General features: G+C 39.1%; 1 protein-coding gene across 1 annotated transcript in view; it reads left to right on the top strand.

Moving 5' to 3' along the window:
• KPNA6 (karyopherin alpha 6 (importin alpha 7)) overlaps nt 1-19,699 on the top strand; it is a 59,780-nt gene that overhangs the window by 29,538 nt on the left and 10,543 nt on the right. The window contains exons 2-7 of the mRNA XM_008578238.1: nt 13,323-13,456; nt 14,780-14,872; nt 15,284-15,383; nt 16,960-17,054; nt 17,581-17,712; nt 19,064-19,152. Of these exons, the coding sequence (XP_008576460.1) occupies nt 13,323-13,456; nt 14,780-14,872; nt 15,284-15,383; nt 16,960-17,054; nt 17,581-17,712; nt 19,064-19,152 (643 nt within the window). The remainder of the gene's footprint in view (nt 1-13,322; nt 13,457-14,779; nt 14,873-15,283; nt 15,384-16,959; nt 17,055-17,580; nt 17,713-19,063; nt 19,153-19,699) is intronic.

The following is a 19,699-nucleotide window of genomic DNA, read 5'->3' as shown; positions in this document are numbered from 1 at the left end:
TTTTTTTTTTTCCTTTTTGTCTTTTTTCGTGTCCGGCAACGGATCGCAACCCTCAGTGTCGCGCCCCTACCGGACCGGGACCGGCAACGGGATCGCAACCCTCGGTGTGCATCCGCACCTCGCTCAGCCAGTGAGCGGGAACTGGTCTGTATGTGGGATCCGAACCCTCGTCGGGAGCGCCGCCACGCTCCCAAGCGGAGCACTGTAGCAGTGCGCCACCGGGCTGGCCCCGCCCCTAGAACTTTTTTCTTTTTTTTTTTCAGTAGGTCCACTTGGACTTTGCCAAGTGGGTGTGAACACTTGCACATTCTAAGACCCTGCTGCTGTTTCCCCTGGATACTTTCCAGAATGACCAGGGGCACCTCTGAAGTTTCATTTCCTCAATATCCCTAGTGCCAGAATTCAGCTCTCTCTCCTTAACCTCCAGTTTCACTACTCTTTCAATCAGATTCCCTTAGACTACTTTTCCCCCCCTCACATTTATGTTCTTCCTTATTCCATTCTCACCCCCAAGGTGAACTCCTGCTTGAAGAACCAACCCAAATCTTATCTTTGGGAGATTTCTTTTTAAACTCTGTCATCATAATCATCCTCCAGAAAAAGGGCAATATTAGAGTTTGTTGTCCTTTTCTGTTTGCTGATCAAACTTATTTTTCATACTTTTTGCAATACTTTTAGTCACTGTTTCAGATTAGAAATTGAGAGGATGGAAAATACCCATAAGGGGAGAACCAAGTTGGTAAGGCTCCAGGTCCTTCTGCCCTTACTTCAACACAATCCAGCTTCACTTTTATCAGTTTTTTAAACTTTGAGATTCTGTCAGATTTAATGGCAAGAGGCATCCTGTCATTTTAAAAAGTATTTATTGTGGTGAAATATATGTAACAAAATTTGCCATTTTAACATCTTTAAGTGTACAATTCAATGTTAATTACATTTATAAACTTTTTATCACCCCATACAGAAATTCTGTACCCATTAAGCAATAACTCCCCATTTTCCCCTCCTCCTAGCACCAGATAACCTCTAATCTACTTTGTTTCTGTGAGTTTGACAGGACCTCATATAATTGGAATCATATAATAATTTGTCCTTTTGTGTCTTGTTTATTTCACTTGGCATACTATCTTAAATGTTCAACCATGTTATAGCATGTGTCAGACCTTCATTCATTTTTATGGCTGAATAATATTCCATAGTATGCATATACAGTCATCCTCCTACTCTTACCCACGGGGGATCCATTCCATGATCACCAGTGGACTCTGGAAATCACAGATAGTACCAAACTCTATATATACTATGTTTTTTCTTATACATACATACCTGCGATAAGGTTTAATTTATAAATTAGACACAGTAATTTATAAATTAGACACAGTAAGAGATTAACAACAATAACTAATAATAAAATAGGACAATCATATCAATATGCCAGCATCACTACTCTTGCACTTTGGGGCCATTATGAAGTGAAATAAGGGTTACTTGAACACAAGCACTAAGATACCTGTACAGTTGATAAACAAGAAGGCTACTAAGTGACTGTCTTAACGGGTAGGGAGGTAGCATATACAACATGGATACATTGGACAAAGGGATGATTTATGTCCTGGGCAGAACAGCGTGAGATTTCACCACACTACTCAGCATGGTGTGCAATTTAAAACTTATGAATTTTTTATTTCTGGAATTTTCCATTTAAATTTAAAAAAAAATTTTTTTTTCCTTTTTCTATTTAATATTTCTGAACTGAAGTTAACTGCAGGTAACTGAAACTGTAAGAAGTGAAACCACAGATAAGGGTGGACCACTGTACCACATTTTTTTGTCTATTCATCTGTTGATGGATACTGGGTTGCTTCCATCTTTTAGCTATTGTGAATAATGCTACATTGAACATTGGCTACCAGTATCTGTTTGAGTCCCTGCTTTGAATTATTTTGCGTACACAGCAGAGTAGAATTGCTGGATCATGTGGCAATTCTATGTTTAATTTTTTGAGGAATCGCCATACTGTTCTCCACAGTGACTGTACCATTTTACATTCTTACCAGCAATGCACTAGGTTCCAATTTCTCCTCAAGTGAACACTTGCTATTTTGTTTTATTATTCTTATTGGATCCTAGTAGGTATGGAGTGATAGTTCATTGTGGTTTTGATTTGCATTTCCCTAGTGACTAATGATGTTGAGCATCTTTTCATGTGCCTATTGGCCATTTGTATATCTACTTTAGAGAAATGTCTGTTCAAATCCTTCCCCCATTTTAAAAAATTGGGTTGTCTTTTTGTTGTTGAGTTGTAGAAGTTCTTCATATATTTTGGATATTAAACCCTTTTCAGATATATAAATTGGAAATATTTCTTCCCATTCTCCAAGTTGTCTTATCTCTTTCTGGTTAATGTCTTTTGTTGCTTGTGCTTTTGTTGTCACATCACAGAATCCATTGCCAAGTCCTAGGTCATAAAAACTTACCTTTATGATTTCTTCCAAGAGTTTTATGGTTTTAGCTCATACATTTAGGTCACTGATCCATTTTGACCTGATTTTTTAATATGGTGTGAGCTAGGGGTCCAGCTTTATTCTTTTGCATCTGGAGATCTACTTGTTCCAGCAATATTTGTTTTTTTTTTGTTTTTTTTTAAAGATGACCGGTAAGGGGATCTTAACCCTTGACTTGGTGTTGTCAGCACCACGCTCAGCCAGTGAGCGAACCGGCCATCCATATATGGGATCTGAACCCGGGGCCTTGGTGTTATCAGCACCGCACTCTCCCGAGTGAGCCACGGGCCGGCCCCCCAGCAATATTTGTTGAAGAGTCAGTTCTTTCTCCATTTGATGAACTTGATCCCCTTGTTGAAAATCAGTTGGCTGACTAGATGTATGGGTTTATTTTTGGACTATTACTTCTAATCCATTGTCTGTATGCTTATCCTTATGCCAGCACCATACTGTTTTGATTACTATAGCTTTGTAGTAAGTTATGAAATCAGGAAGTGTGAGTCCTCCAACTTAAGAGTCTCTTGTTTAATTTCCACATATTTGTGAACTTTCCAATTTTCCTTCTGTTAACTGATTTCTGGTTTCATTTCAGATAGAGAAAATATATTGTATGATTTCAAACTTTTAAAATTTATTGAGATACCCCTCTCCCTTTTTTTTTTTTGCAGCTGGCCAGTACAAGGAACTGAACCGTTGACCTTTGTGTTATCAACACTATGCTTTAACCGACTGAGCTAACCAGTCAGCCCTGAGACTCTTTTTGTGACCTAACATATTGTCTATCCTGGAGAATGTTCCATGTGCACTTGAGAAGAATGTGTATTCTGTTGTGTTGGGTGGAATGTTCTATATATGTCTGTTAGGTCTAGCTGATTTATAATGTTGTTCAAATCCTCTGTTTCCTTATTGATCTTCTGTCTTTCAATATTGAAAGTGGTGTAATAAAGTCTCCAAATGTTTTTGTAGAAGCATTTTCCCCTTCACTTCTGTCAGTGTTTGCTTCATATATTTGGGGGATCTTGTTTGTTGCATATATGCATTATAATTGTTACATCTTTTTGATAAATTGACCATACTAGGGTCCTTCAAAAAGTCCATGGAAATAGTTGTATTATCTTTTAATTCTGTTTTTCCATGAACTTTTCGAAGTACCCTCATATGATGTCCCTCTTTGTCTTGTGTAACAGTTTTTGGCTTAAAGTCTGTTTTGTCTGGTATTAGTATAGCCATTCTGGCTCTCTTTGTTCCCTTCTCATTTCCTTTTGTGTATATTTTTAATTTTTATTTTGTGTGCATGTATTTTTTTTTAGATATTTCCTTGTGATTCTTATGGGATTATATTTAATATCCTCAATTTATAACAATCTAGTTTGAATTGATACCAGCTTAACTTCAATAACAAGCAAAAACTCTGCTCCTGTACAGCTCTGTCCCCTGTTTATGTTGTTGTCAGATTACATCTTTATACATCATGTATCCAGTAACATAGATTTATACAGTAATGTGTCATTGGGCAATTTCATCATTGTGTGAACATTGTAAGAGTATTTAAACAAACCTAGAGGGTGTAGCATACTACACACTTCGGTATAACCTATTGTTCCTACATGAGTAATGCATCATGCTTCAGTGTTACCAGACAATAGGTATTTTTCAGCTCTATTGTAATCTTATGGGAACATGATCATACATGCAGTCCATGCATTATGTGGCACATGGTTGTAATTATTTTATGCATTTGTCTTCTAAAACATGTAGGAAATGAAAAGTGGAATTACAAACCAAATAATACAGTAATACAGCTTTTATATTTGCCCATGTAGTTACTTTTCCCAGAAATCTTTATTTTTTCATGTGACTTCAAGTTACTGTATAGTGTCCTTTCATTTCAGTCTGAAGGTCTCCCTTTAGCATTTCTATAGGGCAGGTAACAAACTCCCTCAGCTTTTGTTTATCTGGGAATGTCTTAATTTCTCCCTCATTTATGAAGGACAGTTTTGTCAGATATAGAATTCTTGACTGACAGTTTCTTCTTTCAGCACTTTGTTATCCTGCCTTCAGACTTTCATGATTTCTTTTGAGAAATCCGCTCTTATTGGGGATACTTTGTGTGTGAGTGACTTATTTCTTGCTGCTTTAAAGATTCTCTCTGTTTTTGGCTTTCAGCAGTTTGATTACATGTCTAAATGTGGATCTCTCTGAGTTTATCCTCTTTGGGGTTCATTGAGCTTCTTCATGTATAGATTCATGTCTTTAAATTTGGGAAGGTTTTTTTTTTTTAATTAAAAAAGATGACCAGTAAGGGGATCTTAACCTTTGACTTGGTGTTGTCAGCACCATGCTCTCCCAAGTGAGCTAACCAGCCGTCCCTATATAGGGATCTGAACCCGTGGCCTTGGTGTTATCAGTACCACACTCTCCCAAGTGAGCCAGGGGCCGGCCCTAAATTTGGGAAGGTTTTGACCATTATCTCTTCAAATGTCACTTCTGCCCCTTTTTCTTCTGCTCTTAGGACTCCCATAATGTGTATATTGATCCTCTTAATGGCGTTCTATGGGTCCACTAGGTTCTTCTGTTCATTTTTCTTTCTGCTCCTCAGAGTGGATAATTTCAGTTGTCCTGTCTTCAAGTTTGCTACACTTCTACCTGCTCACATTTGCTGTTGAACCCGTCTAGTGAATTTTTTATTTCAGTAATTGTACTTTTCAGTTCCAGAACTTCTTTCTGGCTCTTTTTTATAATTTCTTAATCTCTATCAATATTCTCATTTTGCTCATATATTGTTTCCCTGATTTCCTTTAGTTGCTTGCCCACGTTTTTCTTTAGCTCTTCTTTTTTTTTTTTTTTTTGGCATCTCATCAATATGGGGATCCAAACCCTTGACCGTGATGTTATCAGCACCACTCTCTACTGAATGAGCTAACTAGCCAACCCCATGTTTTCCTTTAGCTCTTTGGGCATATTTATGACAGTTGTTTTAAAGTCTTACTAGAGTAAGTCCAGTGTCTGGGCTTCCTTAGGGATGGTTTCTGTCAATTTATTTTATCTCTTGAAGTGGTTATATGTCCCTGTTTCTTTGTGTGCCTTGTGATTTTTTTTTTTTATGATGGCCATTCAAATATTATAATGTGGTATAATTCTGGAAATCATTTTGTTTTTCTCTTTGTCCCATCTGTTTGGTTCTTTTTCCCCCTTTACCTGCTTTCTTTTGGATTAATTTTTTGTAATTCCTCTTTACCTCCATTATTGGCTTATTAGCTTCAAAGACAATTTTTAAATGGTGTGGGGGGGTTATTTTATATTTATCTACATATTTGCCATTTCTAGTGTTCTTCATCTTGTGGAGATTTGAATTTCCGTCTGCTGTCATTTTCTTTCTGCTTGAAGAACTTTAGCATTACTTTCTTTTTTTTTTTTTTTAAAAAGATGACCGGTAAGTGGATCTTAACCCTTGACTTGGTGTTGTCAGCACCACGCTCAGCCAGTGAGCGAACCGGCCATCCCTATGTGGGATCCGAACCCGGGGCCTTGGTGTTATCAGCACCGCACTCTCCCGAGTGAGCCACGGGCCGGCCCATCTTTAGCATTACTTTAATGCTGATCTGATAGAGACAAAGTCTCAGCTTTTTTTTTTTTAACCTGGAGTTTTTATTTTGCTTTCATTTTTTTTTCTTTCAGTACATTAACAACATTATTTAATTGTTTTTCTGACTTGTATAGTTTCTGACAAGAAGGACAGGTCATTCTTATCTTTGATCTTCTGTATGTCATGGGTCTTTCTCTGGCTGCTTTCAAGATTTCTCTTTATCACTGGTTTTCAGGATTTTGACTATGATGTACCTTGTGGGATTTTTCTTTTTTTTATCATGCTTAAGGATTATCATAGCTTTTAGGGTTTATGGGATCAAATTTGGAGAATTTTTAGTCTTTATTCATACATTTTTTTCCATCCTCCCCCCCTTTTTTCCTCTTGCAAATCCAGTTACAAATATATTACACCACTTGATATTATCCCACAGGCCAGTGGATTATCATTTCTGGATCTCTGGGTCTGACTATATTGACTGATTTTTTTTCCCCCCTTAATATGGGTACATTTTCCTGCCTCTTAGAATGTCTAGCAATTTTTAGCTGGATTCCAGATGTTGTGAATTTTGTGTTTAGTGTCTGGATTTTGTTGTCTTTTTTAAAAGGTTGTAGGGCTCAATAGGTAGTTGTTTCATGCTATTCAGTTTTATCAATTTAAGGCTTGATTTTAGGTTTTGTTAGTAGCATTTGCTAGGGATAGTTCAATCCCACTAATAAGGCATGGCCTTTCTAAGGTCTCTACTGAATTCCCTGAATGATTAGTGAGGAATCTCCATTCTGGATCATCAAAAGCCTAGTGTTAGCTCTGGGAACTGTTTAGCTTACACCTTCCCAGTTGTCCTTTGCCTGACGCATGGAATTTTACCCTACATGTGTACATCCTTTGTTTTTAGCAAAGACTCAGGGAACCGCAAGCAAATTTCTCAAGCTTTTTTAATGTGTTACCTTCTTCCATTCTGGAACTCTGCCCCACAATTTCTAGCTGCCTCAGTCTCCCCGAACTCTCTAGTTTCTTTCCTTAACTAGTGAGGTTTTTCTGCTCTGTTTGGGACCCCTCTTTTTGCTCTAGAATGTGACTGCAGGCAGAAAGCTGAAGAGATAAGTAGGACTCACTTCATTTGTTTCCCTCTCTTGGGGATCACAGTTCCGTGCTGCTGTTGTCCAGTGTCTGAAACAGTGTACAGCTGCAGGGTAAATTTGATCCCTGATATTCTATCATGGCTGGAAGCAGAAGTGATAGCTATATCAATATCCAACAAAATAAGACAAATAGCATTGTTAAGGAATAATTTGTCTCACTTTATAATAATATACTATTAAATTCACCAGCAAGATACAACAGTTCTAAATGTGTATATCCCTAATGAAATAGTGTTAAAATATATAAAGCAAAATAAATCTACAGGATAAAATGGATACATTCAGTATTGATAAGTCAAGGAAAAAAAATACTAAAGCAGTAGGAGAGTTAAACAGTGATGATTAACTTGATTTAATGGATGTATGATATACAGAATGCCATGCAATAATTGAAGAATACAGATTCTTCTCAAGCATATATGGGACACTTATATAAACTGAATACATATTAAGCCAAAAAAGCAAATCTCAAAAAATGTAAAAGACTTCTCAGGACTCTGACTACAGTGTAATTATATTAGAAATAAAGAACACAAAAGTTCCCAAACATTACTAATTTTAAAAAAAGCACTCATGATGTAAATAAGAAAATCAATGGGAATTAGATATTCAGAAGTGAATTACAGTGAAAGTATTAATTTGAAGGAAATTGATAAGCCTTAGAAAGGTAATGTAGAAATACAGTCTGAACGTTAATGACTTAGGTACACAACTTAAGTCAGGAAAAAAAAGAAGTAGAAAGGAGATAGAAGTCATTGAGTAGAGAGGATCAACAAAGCCAAAACTTGGATCTTTCAAAAGACTAGTATAAAAACAGGCATGTCTCTGATGAAGTTTCTCAAGAACAAAAGAAGACACAAATAAAACAACACAAAAGATGAAAAAAGGACATAACCAAAGACAACTAAATTAACAAGAGGACAGGAACAATTTATGCTAACACATTTGAAAACAAAAGAGAGAAATTCCTAGAATAACAGTTTACTAAGACTTAAACAGGAAGTCTGACTAGCCTTATAACCATTAAATATATTGAATCAGTAGTAAAGAATAGTCTCACAAAGTAAAATGCCAGGCATAAATGGTTTTACAGATGAGTTCTATCAAATTTCCAATAAAAAAGTTATTTTACTTATACTTCCAAAAATAGGAAAAGAATACTCCTTTCATAACAAAGCCAAAGGATAATATGAGAAGGTCCTGTACTTTTCCTGTATCACTTATGAACAAGAATACAAAATTCTAAATAATACTTAAAACATATCGGGTTGGTCAGTAATGCTCAGTTGGTTAGAGTGTGGTGTTGTTAAGACCAAGGTCAAGAGTTTGGATCCCTTAGCAGCCAGCCACCAAAATATATTTATATTTTTATATATTTATACATTATATATTTATTTTATATATTCATATATAATATATATATTTTGTCCTGACCAAATTGAGCCTATCCTAGGATTTTTGAGGGTGTTTTTCTGTTAGAAAATCTATAGATTTACCCAGTACTATCCAGCCACCAAGAAAGAAAAAGAAAAAATCTATATTTTACTGGCTGTAAAGTGTCCCCCTTGAGTGTTTTTTACTATTAGTCAATCTCCTACTAATAAACATATAGGTTGTTTTCAGTTTTTTGCTACTGTAAACAATGCTACAACAAATAACCTGGTTCAGGGGCCTGTGTACTCAGGAATAAGCACACTATTTCTATTCCTTATTAATTTTAGCTTCTTGACTTCTCAACATATTAGATCAGCTCACTTTGATCATCTCTCCTGTCTCTCCCATCCTCCTAATAGAGTTATACAACTATTTTTAATTGCTATATTGGTGACCTTTTAAGTTTTAAGTAATATACAAACAATTTATTCCTTATTCCTTAACCTAAGGATTTTATTTCTCCCTTTTTTTTTTTTTTTTTTGTCTTTTTTCGTGACCGGCAACGGATCGCAACCCTCAGTGTCGCGCCCGTACCGGACCGGGACTGGCAACAGGATCACAACCCTCGGTGTTGCTCCCGCACCTCGCTCAGCCAGTGAGCAGCCGGTCTGTATGTGGGATCCGAACCCTCGGCGGGAGCGCCACCGCACTTCCCAAGCGGCGCACTGCTACAGTGCACCACCAGGCCGGCCCTCGTTGTGCATTTTAAGAAGAAAAAACAAATGTATTTTCAAGAGATGCAGAAAAACGATTAGATAATATATAACAGCTATTCATGATTAAAAACTCATAAGAAACTAGGTATAGACGGTGTCTTCTTTAACCTGATGAAAGATGTATGCCAAAAAACTACAGCAAACATCATTCTTCATACTAAGTTGGAAACTTTCCTTGAAATTAGGAACATAACGAGGATGCCATCTATCACTACTTATTAATTAGCATTGTACTGGAGATCCAGTATAGTGCTAATAATAAAGGTTTATTTAATTTTGTCTTACTGCACTCCAGTAAGCATTGGAGTTAGTAAGAATTTAGCAAGGTGTCTGGCTGTAAGATAAAGAGCACCCTCTCACCCATCCCCCCCCAAAGTACCTAGGAATAAATCTAAATGTTGTAGGTCTCTATAGAGAAATTTTTAAATCTTTACTGTGAGGCATTAAAACCTAAAAAATAAATGGGAGAAGTACATGACCATATTTTGTGAATATGTTGATTCAGTATTGGAAAGGGGTAATTCCAAATAAAATCCCAACCGGATTTTATTGAGGATATAGCAAACTGATTGTAAGGCTTTCTAAGGCTCAAAAAGAGCCAGTCCACTTATGAAGATTTAGGTGGGAGGATCTATACTACCAGATGAAGAGATTTGTTAAAAGATATTAATGAAGATAACGTCACTGGAGAAGGAAAGAAATTGACCAACGGAAGGGAGCCTAAAACAAGACTTGGGCATATAGGGAAATTTGCTTGATTACAGGAGTGGCATGGTAGAAAAGGAAAGGCTATTCAGTAAACTATGCCAGAACAATTGATTATCCACATGGGAAAAGAATGAGATTGAATCTCTATCTCATATATACACATAATTAAATTTCAGGTAGATGAAACACTTGCATGTAAAAGGCGTACTCTAAAACTTCTAGAAGACATGAGAGGATATCTTTTTGGCTTTAGGAATATGGAAGGATTTATTAAACAAGACACACACAGAAAAAGCTAACTATATGGGCTAGCTAGTTAGCTCAGTTGGTTAGAGCACAGTGTAATAACACCAAGGTCAAGGGTTTGAATCCCCATACCAGCCAGCTGCCAAAAAAAAAAAGAAAAAGGAAAAGCTAACTATAAAAGAAAAGTTCAACTACGTTAAAATTAAGAACTTTTTTTTAAGGAACTCTATAAAGTGAAAACTGAAAAAAGTGAAAAGCCACAAACTGCTTTAAGATATTTGTAACACATAAAACCAAGTGATTAATAATAACCAGACTATCTGAGGACTATAAATCAATAAGAAAAGGACAAATAATTCGATAGAACAGTTTTCAAAAATACATAACACGTTTTTCACAGAAGGGAAAACATGGATAATAAACATGAACTCTAACCTCATTAGTAATCTGGGATATGCAAATCATGTCTCAGTGAAATACTTAATTATGCCCAGTAGATTGTCAAAGGTGACAATTCCAACTATTGGTCCAAGTATATTATCAATGGGAATCATTTATGTATTGCTTAGCTAAATACAAATTGGCAACACACTGGAAGTCAACTTTGGCACTAACTGGTCTAGTTTACATTTACTACCTCCACCCCAGCAATTCATTCCTTACAGCAGCATTCTCAAAGTGTGGCCTGCAGACCTGGGGGTCCCTGTGACTATTTCACAGTCTAGGAAGGGAAGATTAAGATGTTTTTTGCCATTTTCACTATGTTGATATTTGCACTGCTGCTGTAAAAGCAATGGTGGATAGAACTGCTGATGTCAACACAAATCGAGGCAGGGGCAACAAATTATACTAGCACTCTTTGTATTCTTTACCACCACTCCCTTTTTAAAAAAAATATCAGTTTCACTTAAGAATATCTGATAAAACAGTACAGACTCAACCCTTAAAAATGTGTCTGGAGGAATATCACCTGTGGGCTTAAGTTGCTAGCTATACTAGACTTTTTTGTCGGTACTGCTTTTTTGTTTTTTTTTTAAAAGATGACCGGTAAGGGGATCTTAACCCTTGACTTGGTGTTGTCAGCACCACGCTCAGCCAGTGAGCGAACCGGCCATCCCTATGTGGGATCCGAACCCGGGGCCTTGGTGTTATCAGCACCGCACTCTCCCGAGTGAGCCACGGGCCGGCCCATCAGTACTGTTTTTACTTGAGAGAATGATTAACAGTCAAACTGTGGTTATTCAGACTTAGGTACTAAAGAGACATTTTCTCAAAATGCATGAAATGAGTCTGTATTTGTCAATAATAAAATTTCAGCTTTCAAGAAAAAAATCAGAATTCCAGAAAACTTGTATCTACCACTGAGTACTCAACAGCTTTCCCATAGGTTTGTAATAGGGGAAAATAGGGGGGGGTGGGCAAAGGAGAAGACCAACAGAAATATGGATAAATGATGATGTATTTACACAGTGAAATAATATAACACAAAATATGAATGAAGTACAGCCACATGCAAAAACATGGGTGAATCTTAGAAACCCAGTGAGTGGGGGATACACTTCTCAGAAGACTAAACACAATACAATACAATATTTAGGGATTTATATATGTGTGATTAATAAAACAAAAGCAAAGATAATGACAATTCAGGATAGCAGTTTTCTTTTGGTTGGAGTGGGAGTGGGGATGATGGACTTTGGAATAGGGGAAGAGTCCATGACTAAATTCAGTCATATTGATAATGTTTTAATTCTTAGATTTGGTTGGGGGTTTACAGATGTGCATTGTATTATTTTGCTTGGTAACTTACACATGCTTCATCCTTTTGTATTATATTTAAATAATACATTTTAAATTTTAAAAAAATTTAAAAGATGGTGGGCATATGCATCATCACAAAAAAAGATACATGGTATTCCACAGAATTGGGCATACTATAATGTATTTAGCCTGGCTGGGTTGAATATATCTGAGTTTATTAGATAAGTCATATAACTGTTTCTCTCTTGTGAAATGGGGGTGATCATAACTTGTGAGCATCTACCATGTGCCTACCATTGTTCTAAGAAGTACATCACATGTATTAACCTATTTAATCTTATAAGAACTCTATGAAATAAGAACTATTTGTCCCCATTTTAAAGATAAAATCCTGGGGGCCGGCCTGTGGCTCACTCGGGAGAGTGCGGTGCTGATAACACCAAGGCCGTGGGTTTGGATCCCATATAGGGATGGCTGGTTAGCTCACTTGAGTGAGCATGGTGCTGACAACACCAAGTCAAGGGTTAAGATCCCTTAGTGGTCATCTTTAAAAAAAAAAAAATGGTAAATTCACTGGAAATATTTTTAAGATACATGTGCTTTCAAAGGTAGGAGATAAACCCTATGAAGAATCAAGGGCCCACTACAATTACAGTTAAGTGTAGTAACTCTCACCACTCTCCTCAGCTAAGGTGTCTTTGTTCTGGAGGCAGAACAACCGGCCATCCCTATATGGGATCCGAACCCGTGGCCTTGGTGTTATCAGCACCGCACTCTCCCGAGTGAGCCACAGGCCGGCCCCCAGTCATCTTTTAAAAATAAATAAATAACTAAATAAAGATAAAATCCTGAAGCATTAGAGGTTAAAGCAACTTGTTCAAGGTTGCACAGCTAATAAGTAGAAGAGCCAGAATTTGAACCCAGACAAACTGGCTTTAGGACCCAATGGCTATAATACTGCCTATTTAACAAGCTTATTATGATTAAAGGTGAGAGAGAGAGAGAGAGAGAGAGAGAGTGTGTGTGTGTGTGTGTGTGTGTGTTGGTATGGGGTTGGTGCTAGAGTTGCCAGGTGGTTATTGAGATTATTAGGCCTCCTTGAGAAGCTGTGGTCCCCCTAGAATAGGGGAGGGTGGGGGATGGGTAGAGACAGAAGCCCAGGGAAAAGGATATGTTGTTCTCTTAAGAGTCTTTGACAATGTGTTTGTATTTTCCTTTCTTCTAGAGACCATGGCGAGCCCAGGGAAAGACAATTATCGAATGAAGAGCTATAAGAACAATGCCCTGAATCCTGAGGAAATGAGGCGAAGAAGAGAGGAAGAGGGCATTCAGCTCCGAAAGCAGAAGCGGGAGCAACAAGTGAGTTAACTGAAGTATTCTCAAACATACTGTTAAGGGAATCCAGCTGCTATAGTTGGCTTCCACCTTGCACACTCAGCTTCCCCTTAGGAAAGTACTTATTAGGCCATTCATCCAGTTTCCTTTGTTGTAAAACAATGTTGGAAGCTTCCCCCTTTCTACTAGTTAGACCAACTTAGACATCATTTATGTCTTCAGCGTTCTAGTTCTAACTCCTTGTTGCCTTTTTCTCTTTCACACTGCAGTCAGTGTTAGACCTGGCCTTCAAGGCTCAGCTCTAAGCCTGGCCCTTTAAGAGGCTCATCAGCTATTCTGGGCTGCCTTACTTCTATTTTCTTGAGTCCATTCTTTGTAAAAATCCCTAGGACTGAGACTGTATTAATGCCTCACCATCTGCATTCATCCCACACCACCATCAGACTGGTGCCTTGCTCATTTGTAGATTCCTACCTAACCTGCTTTTGCTTACCCTCTTCCTATACCATTAATCCTTTCTTTCAGAGCTTTTTATACTCATCATCATTTATACAGAGGGCATAGAAATCTTTAATTTTTCTTTTTGGTTATAAAAATGTTCTCTTAAAAAATGCAAACTAGGGGGCTGGCTGGTTAGCTCAGTTCGTTAGGGCACAGCCTTACAACACCAAGGTCATGGGTTCAGATCCCTGCCCCAGCTAGCCTCCTAAATTCTAACTATTGATGTAACGTAGAAACTAAAGCCTTTGAATATCATTTTATGTCAGTATACAGTAGACCCCCTTATCTGCCAGGGATGTGTTTCCAAGATCCCCAGTGGATGCCTGAAACTGCAGGTAGTACCGAACCCTATATATACTATGTCTTTTCCTATACTTTCATCTTTTCACTTAAAGGAAGCACTTTACGGCTTCTCTTGAACACAAACAGTGCAATACCATGACAGTCAATCTGATAACTGAGACAGCTACTAAGTGACTAAGGGATGGGTAGCATGTACAGTGTGGATATGCTGGACAGAGGGATGATTCACATCGTAGGCAGGACATCAAAAGACAGGGTGAGATTTCATCCCACTACTCAGAATGGCATGCAGTTTAAAACTTCTGAATTGTTTATTTCTAGGATTTTCCATATAATATTTTTGATCGCAGTTGATCACAAAGTAACTGAAACCGTGGAAAGTGAAACTGCCAGTAAGGGCGGGGGGACTACTGTATGGAGCTTGGTCTCAATTTCTCCATTACTCTAGCATTTCTTTGTCAGTTATGCTATAATTTAATATTGGATTGTTCTTTCTTTTCTTTGATTCAGTGAGTAGTATTACCACTGTCTCTTTACTTTTAGCTTTTTAAACGGAGAAATGTGGAGCTGATTAATGAAGAAGCCGCCATGTTCGATAGTCTCCTCATGGACTCCTATGTGAGCTCTACCACTGGGGTAAGGCCCTTGCATGTTCCTCATGTAAGCCTGTGAAGTACCTGCTTCTACAGAACAGAAAGTAATCATTTATATCATCTAGTAGCTTTGCCAATTACCATGCTAAGCTTTTTCTTCCGTGGGCCCTTTTGTAGTTGTTCATCTTAAGGAGTCAACAAGGATTCATCTCTGATGGAAATACCTGAGGAAGCATTTAAGGGAAGCCATCAGTTGCCTCAGAGTTTAGGAATCACTTTCAAATGTCCCAACTTGAAGCAGCCATGGATTAAACAAACCCCTTCTTCCTGAGCCTATCTATTATGTCATCCTCTTACCCTCAAGTCTTAAAAAGCAGGATGTCGTGTGGGATCATGTGTTCACATCTGGCTCTAGTGTTGGTTTGCAAAGTCCTAAACCTGTTTTATGTTCTAGGAAAGTGTGATCACAAGAGAGATGGTGGAAATGCTCTTTTCTGATGATTCTGACCTGCAGTTAGCAACCACACAGAAATTCCGGAAACTGCTCTCCAAAGGTATAAAGCCTGGTCCTTCTCAGAGAGGCCCTATATAATCTAGCTTCTTGTTTCTTTTCACTGACCTTATCAAACTACTCTTCCCCTCATTTTGCTCTAGTCATACTGGTCTTGGTGTTTCTTGTACAAGCCAGGCACATTCCCACCTGTGCACTGGATTTTCCTTCTGTGTGATATCCTCTACTCCCAAATATCTAATAACAATTCCCTCACTTCAGTGATCAAATCCTACCTTCTTAACTTAGCCTGTTCTGACCCCTATCTAAAATCCCAAGCTATGGGGCCGGCCCAGTGGCGCACTGCTACAGTGCGCCACTTGGGAGCGCGGCGGCACTCCCACCGAGGGTTCGGATCCCACATACAGACCGGCCGCTCACTGGCTGAGCGAGGTGCGGGCGCAACACCGAGGGTTGCGATCCCGTTGCCGGTCCCGGTCCAGTACGGGCGCGACACTGAGGGTTGCGATCCGTTGCCGGTCACGAAAAAAGACAAAAAAAAGGAGGAAAAAAAAAAAAAAAATCCCAAGCTATCCCTCACCCACAGCAGTCTTTATCTCCTTACCTTGCCCTACATATTCTTCTCCCCTGCGACCCCCATTAGAATTTCTCTCTCCACTATGATGTAAGCTCTGTAAGGACAGGGACTTCTGGTTTTGTTCACTGCTCTATCTTTATAAGGCTGCACTCTAACCAACTGAGCTAACTTGGCCAATCCCACTGCTATATCTTTAGTACCTAGAACTGTGTGGCACATAGTAGGTGCTCATAAAAATTTGATATATGGGTTAAGATCCCTGTTCTGGCCAGCCACCAAAAAAGAAAAAAAATATTGATAGGAAAAATACTTCTTGCCTCAGTATATGAAGTAGTCCTCCCAAAAAAGAAAAGACTACTGGTCTTAGAAGAGAAATGTATAGGCTAGGGCTGCTCATCCCTTGGGCTTTCCTCTCTCCCTTCCCGTTCTTTGCTTACATTCAGTAAGCCAAGGGTGAGCATACCTAAATTAGGATTGATTTTACCCTTTAGCATCTTAATACAGCTTAAAGATGAGCCGGTTGTTAAAACCACCTCACCAGAAGGGAGTTTGAGAATGTTTGTAAGGGTGGTCAGAAATATCTAGGAAGCAGGAGGCGCGGGAGCAGCGCCGAAGGTTGTGATCCCGTTGCCGGTCCCGGTCCGGTACGGGCGCAACACTGAGGGTTGCGATCCGTTGCCGGCCACGAGAAAAGACAAAAAAAGGAAAAAAAAAAAAAAAAAAGAAAAAGAAATATCTAGGAAGGATTGTGAACTGACCCCAGTGAATGATCAGTCAAAGCCTCTCCTGAATTTTTTTTTTTTTTGGTGGCTGGCTGGTATAGGGATCGATTGAACTCTTAGTGTTATCAGCACCATGCTGTAATCAATCAACTAAACTAACCAGCCAGCCTCTTTTTTTTTTTTTTTTAAAGATGACGGTAAGGAAATCTTAACCCTTGACATGGTGGTGTCAGCACCACCCTCTCCCAAGTGAGCCACAGGCCAGCCCCCCCGGCCAGCCTCTTCTGACTTTACATCTCCTTTCCTTCTCTCTCTTCCAGAGCCTAGTCCTCCAATAGATGAAGTTATCAACACTCCAGGAGTGGTGGATCGGTTTGTGGAGTTTCTAAAGAGGAATGAGAATTGTACGTTACAGGTGAGGCCTGGGAGGAAGGGGTTACCTGATCAAAGCTCTTCTTCCAAGAAATTGCAATGGGATAGTTCTATAGACTAATCTCAGGAAATAGACAAGTAATATGAGGATTCATTTAAGAGAAACCATCAGCTACCTCAGAGGTCTTGATTTCAAAAGAGAGCCAAAATCTCTTCCTTAAAACAATCTCAGGGGAAGGATATCAGAATATGACAGACTTAGCATTCATTTATAAATCAGAAGGTCTAGTCCACTTCTGTCTATCTGTGTGACCTGAGACAGGTGTTTAGCCTTTCTGGGTCTCTCTTCTGAGATGGATGATGAATCAGCCCACTGGAACTTGCTAGAAACTCATCTGGATGTCACATCACTGCCTCTTTCTGCCATTTAAAGAGGTGAGGGGAAAGGCTTGTGTTTTATGAGGTTTTATTTCATTCACGGGCAAGAGGTTTACTGTTCTGAGTCAGCTGGTAGGCATGGCTGCTTAGTCTGGAATGAGCTCTCAGTCATGGCTTAATCTCACTTTCAGTTTGAAGCTGCCTGGGCTCTAACGAACATTGCCTCTGGAACCTCTCAGCAGACCAAAATTGTCATTGAAGCAGGGGCTGTTCCCATTTTTATAGAGCTGCTTAACTCGGACTTTGAGGATGTACAGGAACAGGTAATGCTCAGATTTGGCTTATTCTTCATGATACTTGTGGTATAATTTTTTAAAAATTTGGTCTTTGTCTTGGTTTTCAGCATAGTACTCTCAAAACCCCTGGAATTTTCTGAGTGATATGAGGTGTCTTTTGTTATTTGTAGAACCCCTTTCTATCACACCTGAGTCCAGAGGTGACTCATCCTAGGTAACCTTAGGATGGGGTTGGTCATCAGAAAAACTAAACAGGATTAGAGGGTGGGAATCCTTAGCCCCACCCACCAACCTGACCTCCCCAGAAGATTTGGTTATAAAAACTCTTGAATGATGGGATTTGGAGAGTGTCTGGGTTGGTGAACAAATTGAATGTGCTGGGAAGGTGGTACCGTCTTCCCTCCTCACTTTGTAGCCTGTTCTATGCATCTTTTTCATGTGGCTGTTCCTGAGTTGTGTGCTTTACAGTAAACCAGTAAACATAAGTAAAGTGTTTTCTTGAGTTCAGGTGAACAAATTGAATGTGCTGGGAAGGTGGTACCGTCTTCCCTCCTCACTTTGTAGCCTGTTATATGCATCTTTTTCATGTGGCTGTTCCTGAGTTGTGTGCTTTACAGTAAACCAGTAAACATAAGTAAAGTGTTTTCTTGAGTTCAGGTTGTAGCAAATTATCAAACCTGAGGAGGGGATTGTAGTAATCCTCAAATTTATAGCTGGTCAGTCAGAAGTACTGGGACTTGCAACTGTCTGGAGTGGGGGCAGTTTTGTGGGACTGACCTGTGAGCCCTTAACCTGTAGGGTTTATGCTTATACCAGGAGTTGGTGTCAGAATTGATTTAAATTGTTGGCGTCAGAATTGTTGATGTGGAAAAAACTCCACACATTAATGGTGTCAAAAGTGGTGTTGGAAAAAAGACACAATAGTACCTGTTTTTCAGTACCCATAGATCATGGAGATAAAGATATCACTTCCATTCCTTCCACTGGATTCTTGTTAGTTGGATAGAAGTGGAGAGTGGCAGTGGGATCTTTTCACTACTTCTATATAGCATTGGTCCAAGGCAGCTACAAGAATGCAACTTTGTGACCACTTTCTCCTTTTCTGGGAGGCAGGATGGGGAGGTCTTGGTTTCTCTGGCTGTAGCACAAATGGCAGCCTGTCTTCCCCTACTGAACCAGGAACTCCCAGGGGGAAGGTCCTTATAGAGCAAGTGGGCAATAACGATTTCAACAGGTAGGTTACCTGAATGTGTTTGGTATGTCTCAGGCCTTGACACGGTTCTCGGCCTGATGGGCATTCACTCTGTAGTTGTGACTATGAAGTACCCACAGAAGCTACCAGGCTCTCTGAGTTACAGTCCCATCATCCCCTTTTCAGGCAGTCTGGGCACTGGGAAACATAGCTGGAGACAGCTCTGTCTGCCGAGATTACGTCTTGAACTGTTCCATCCTTAATCCTTTGTTAACGTGAGTAATTATAATCATCTGCACCTGGGGCATCTGTAGAGTAGCCATATGGCAGATCATTTGAGGCAGCTTGCTTGATCCCCTAAGATGGCTGGTAAATACAAAAACTCTAAAAGTGCATTCTGATTGCTGAAGTAAAATGTAGGTATATTTTGAAAGTAAGAAGATTGTGCCACTGGTCTGTGCCATGGCAGATCTTGTTCCTTGCTTCTTGGTACTGTAGAACCTTATGTTGGTCATATCTGCTTCACTGTTAAACCAGGGAAGAAAGGTAGGGCTAGCCCATCTGGAAAAATCCAACCTTCTCTACAGAATGCATTGATTTGCTTTGGGGTTATGCATAGATACATTGGACTACTCTGTTATAAATCATAGATCAAAGACCCCATGAAGGATAATTTGGACATCTCAAATGCATGAACTGTTCTTCAGAGACCACAAGCTCATAGGCTACCATTGTCACTTTCATGGACCCTTCACAGAAAATCATTCCATACTGATGTGAGGGCTAAAGCCCCAGGACTTGTGGCCAGAATTAGGGACACAG

This window comes from Galeopterus variegatus, unplaced genomic scaffold (assembly GCF_000696425.1).
Source record: "Galeopterus variegatus unplaced genomic scaffold, G_variegatus-3.0.2 Scaffold1648, whole genome shotgun sequence".
Taxonomy (NCBI): Eukaryota; Metazoa; Chordata; class Mammalia; order Dermoptera; family Cynocephalidae; genus Galeopterus; species Galeopterus variegatus.
The sequence above is the reverse complement of the archived record's forward strand: the minus strand, read 5'-3'. Positions and strand labels throughout refer to the sequence as shown.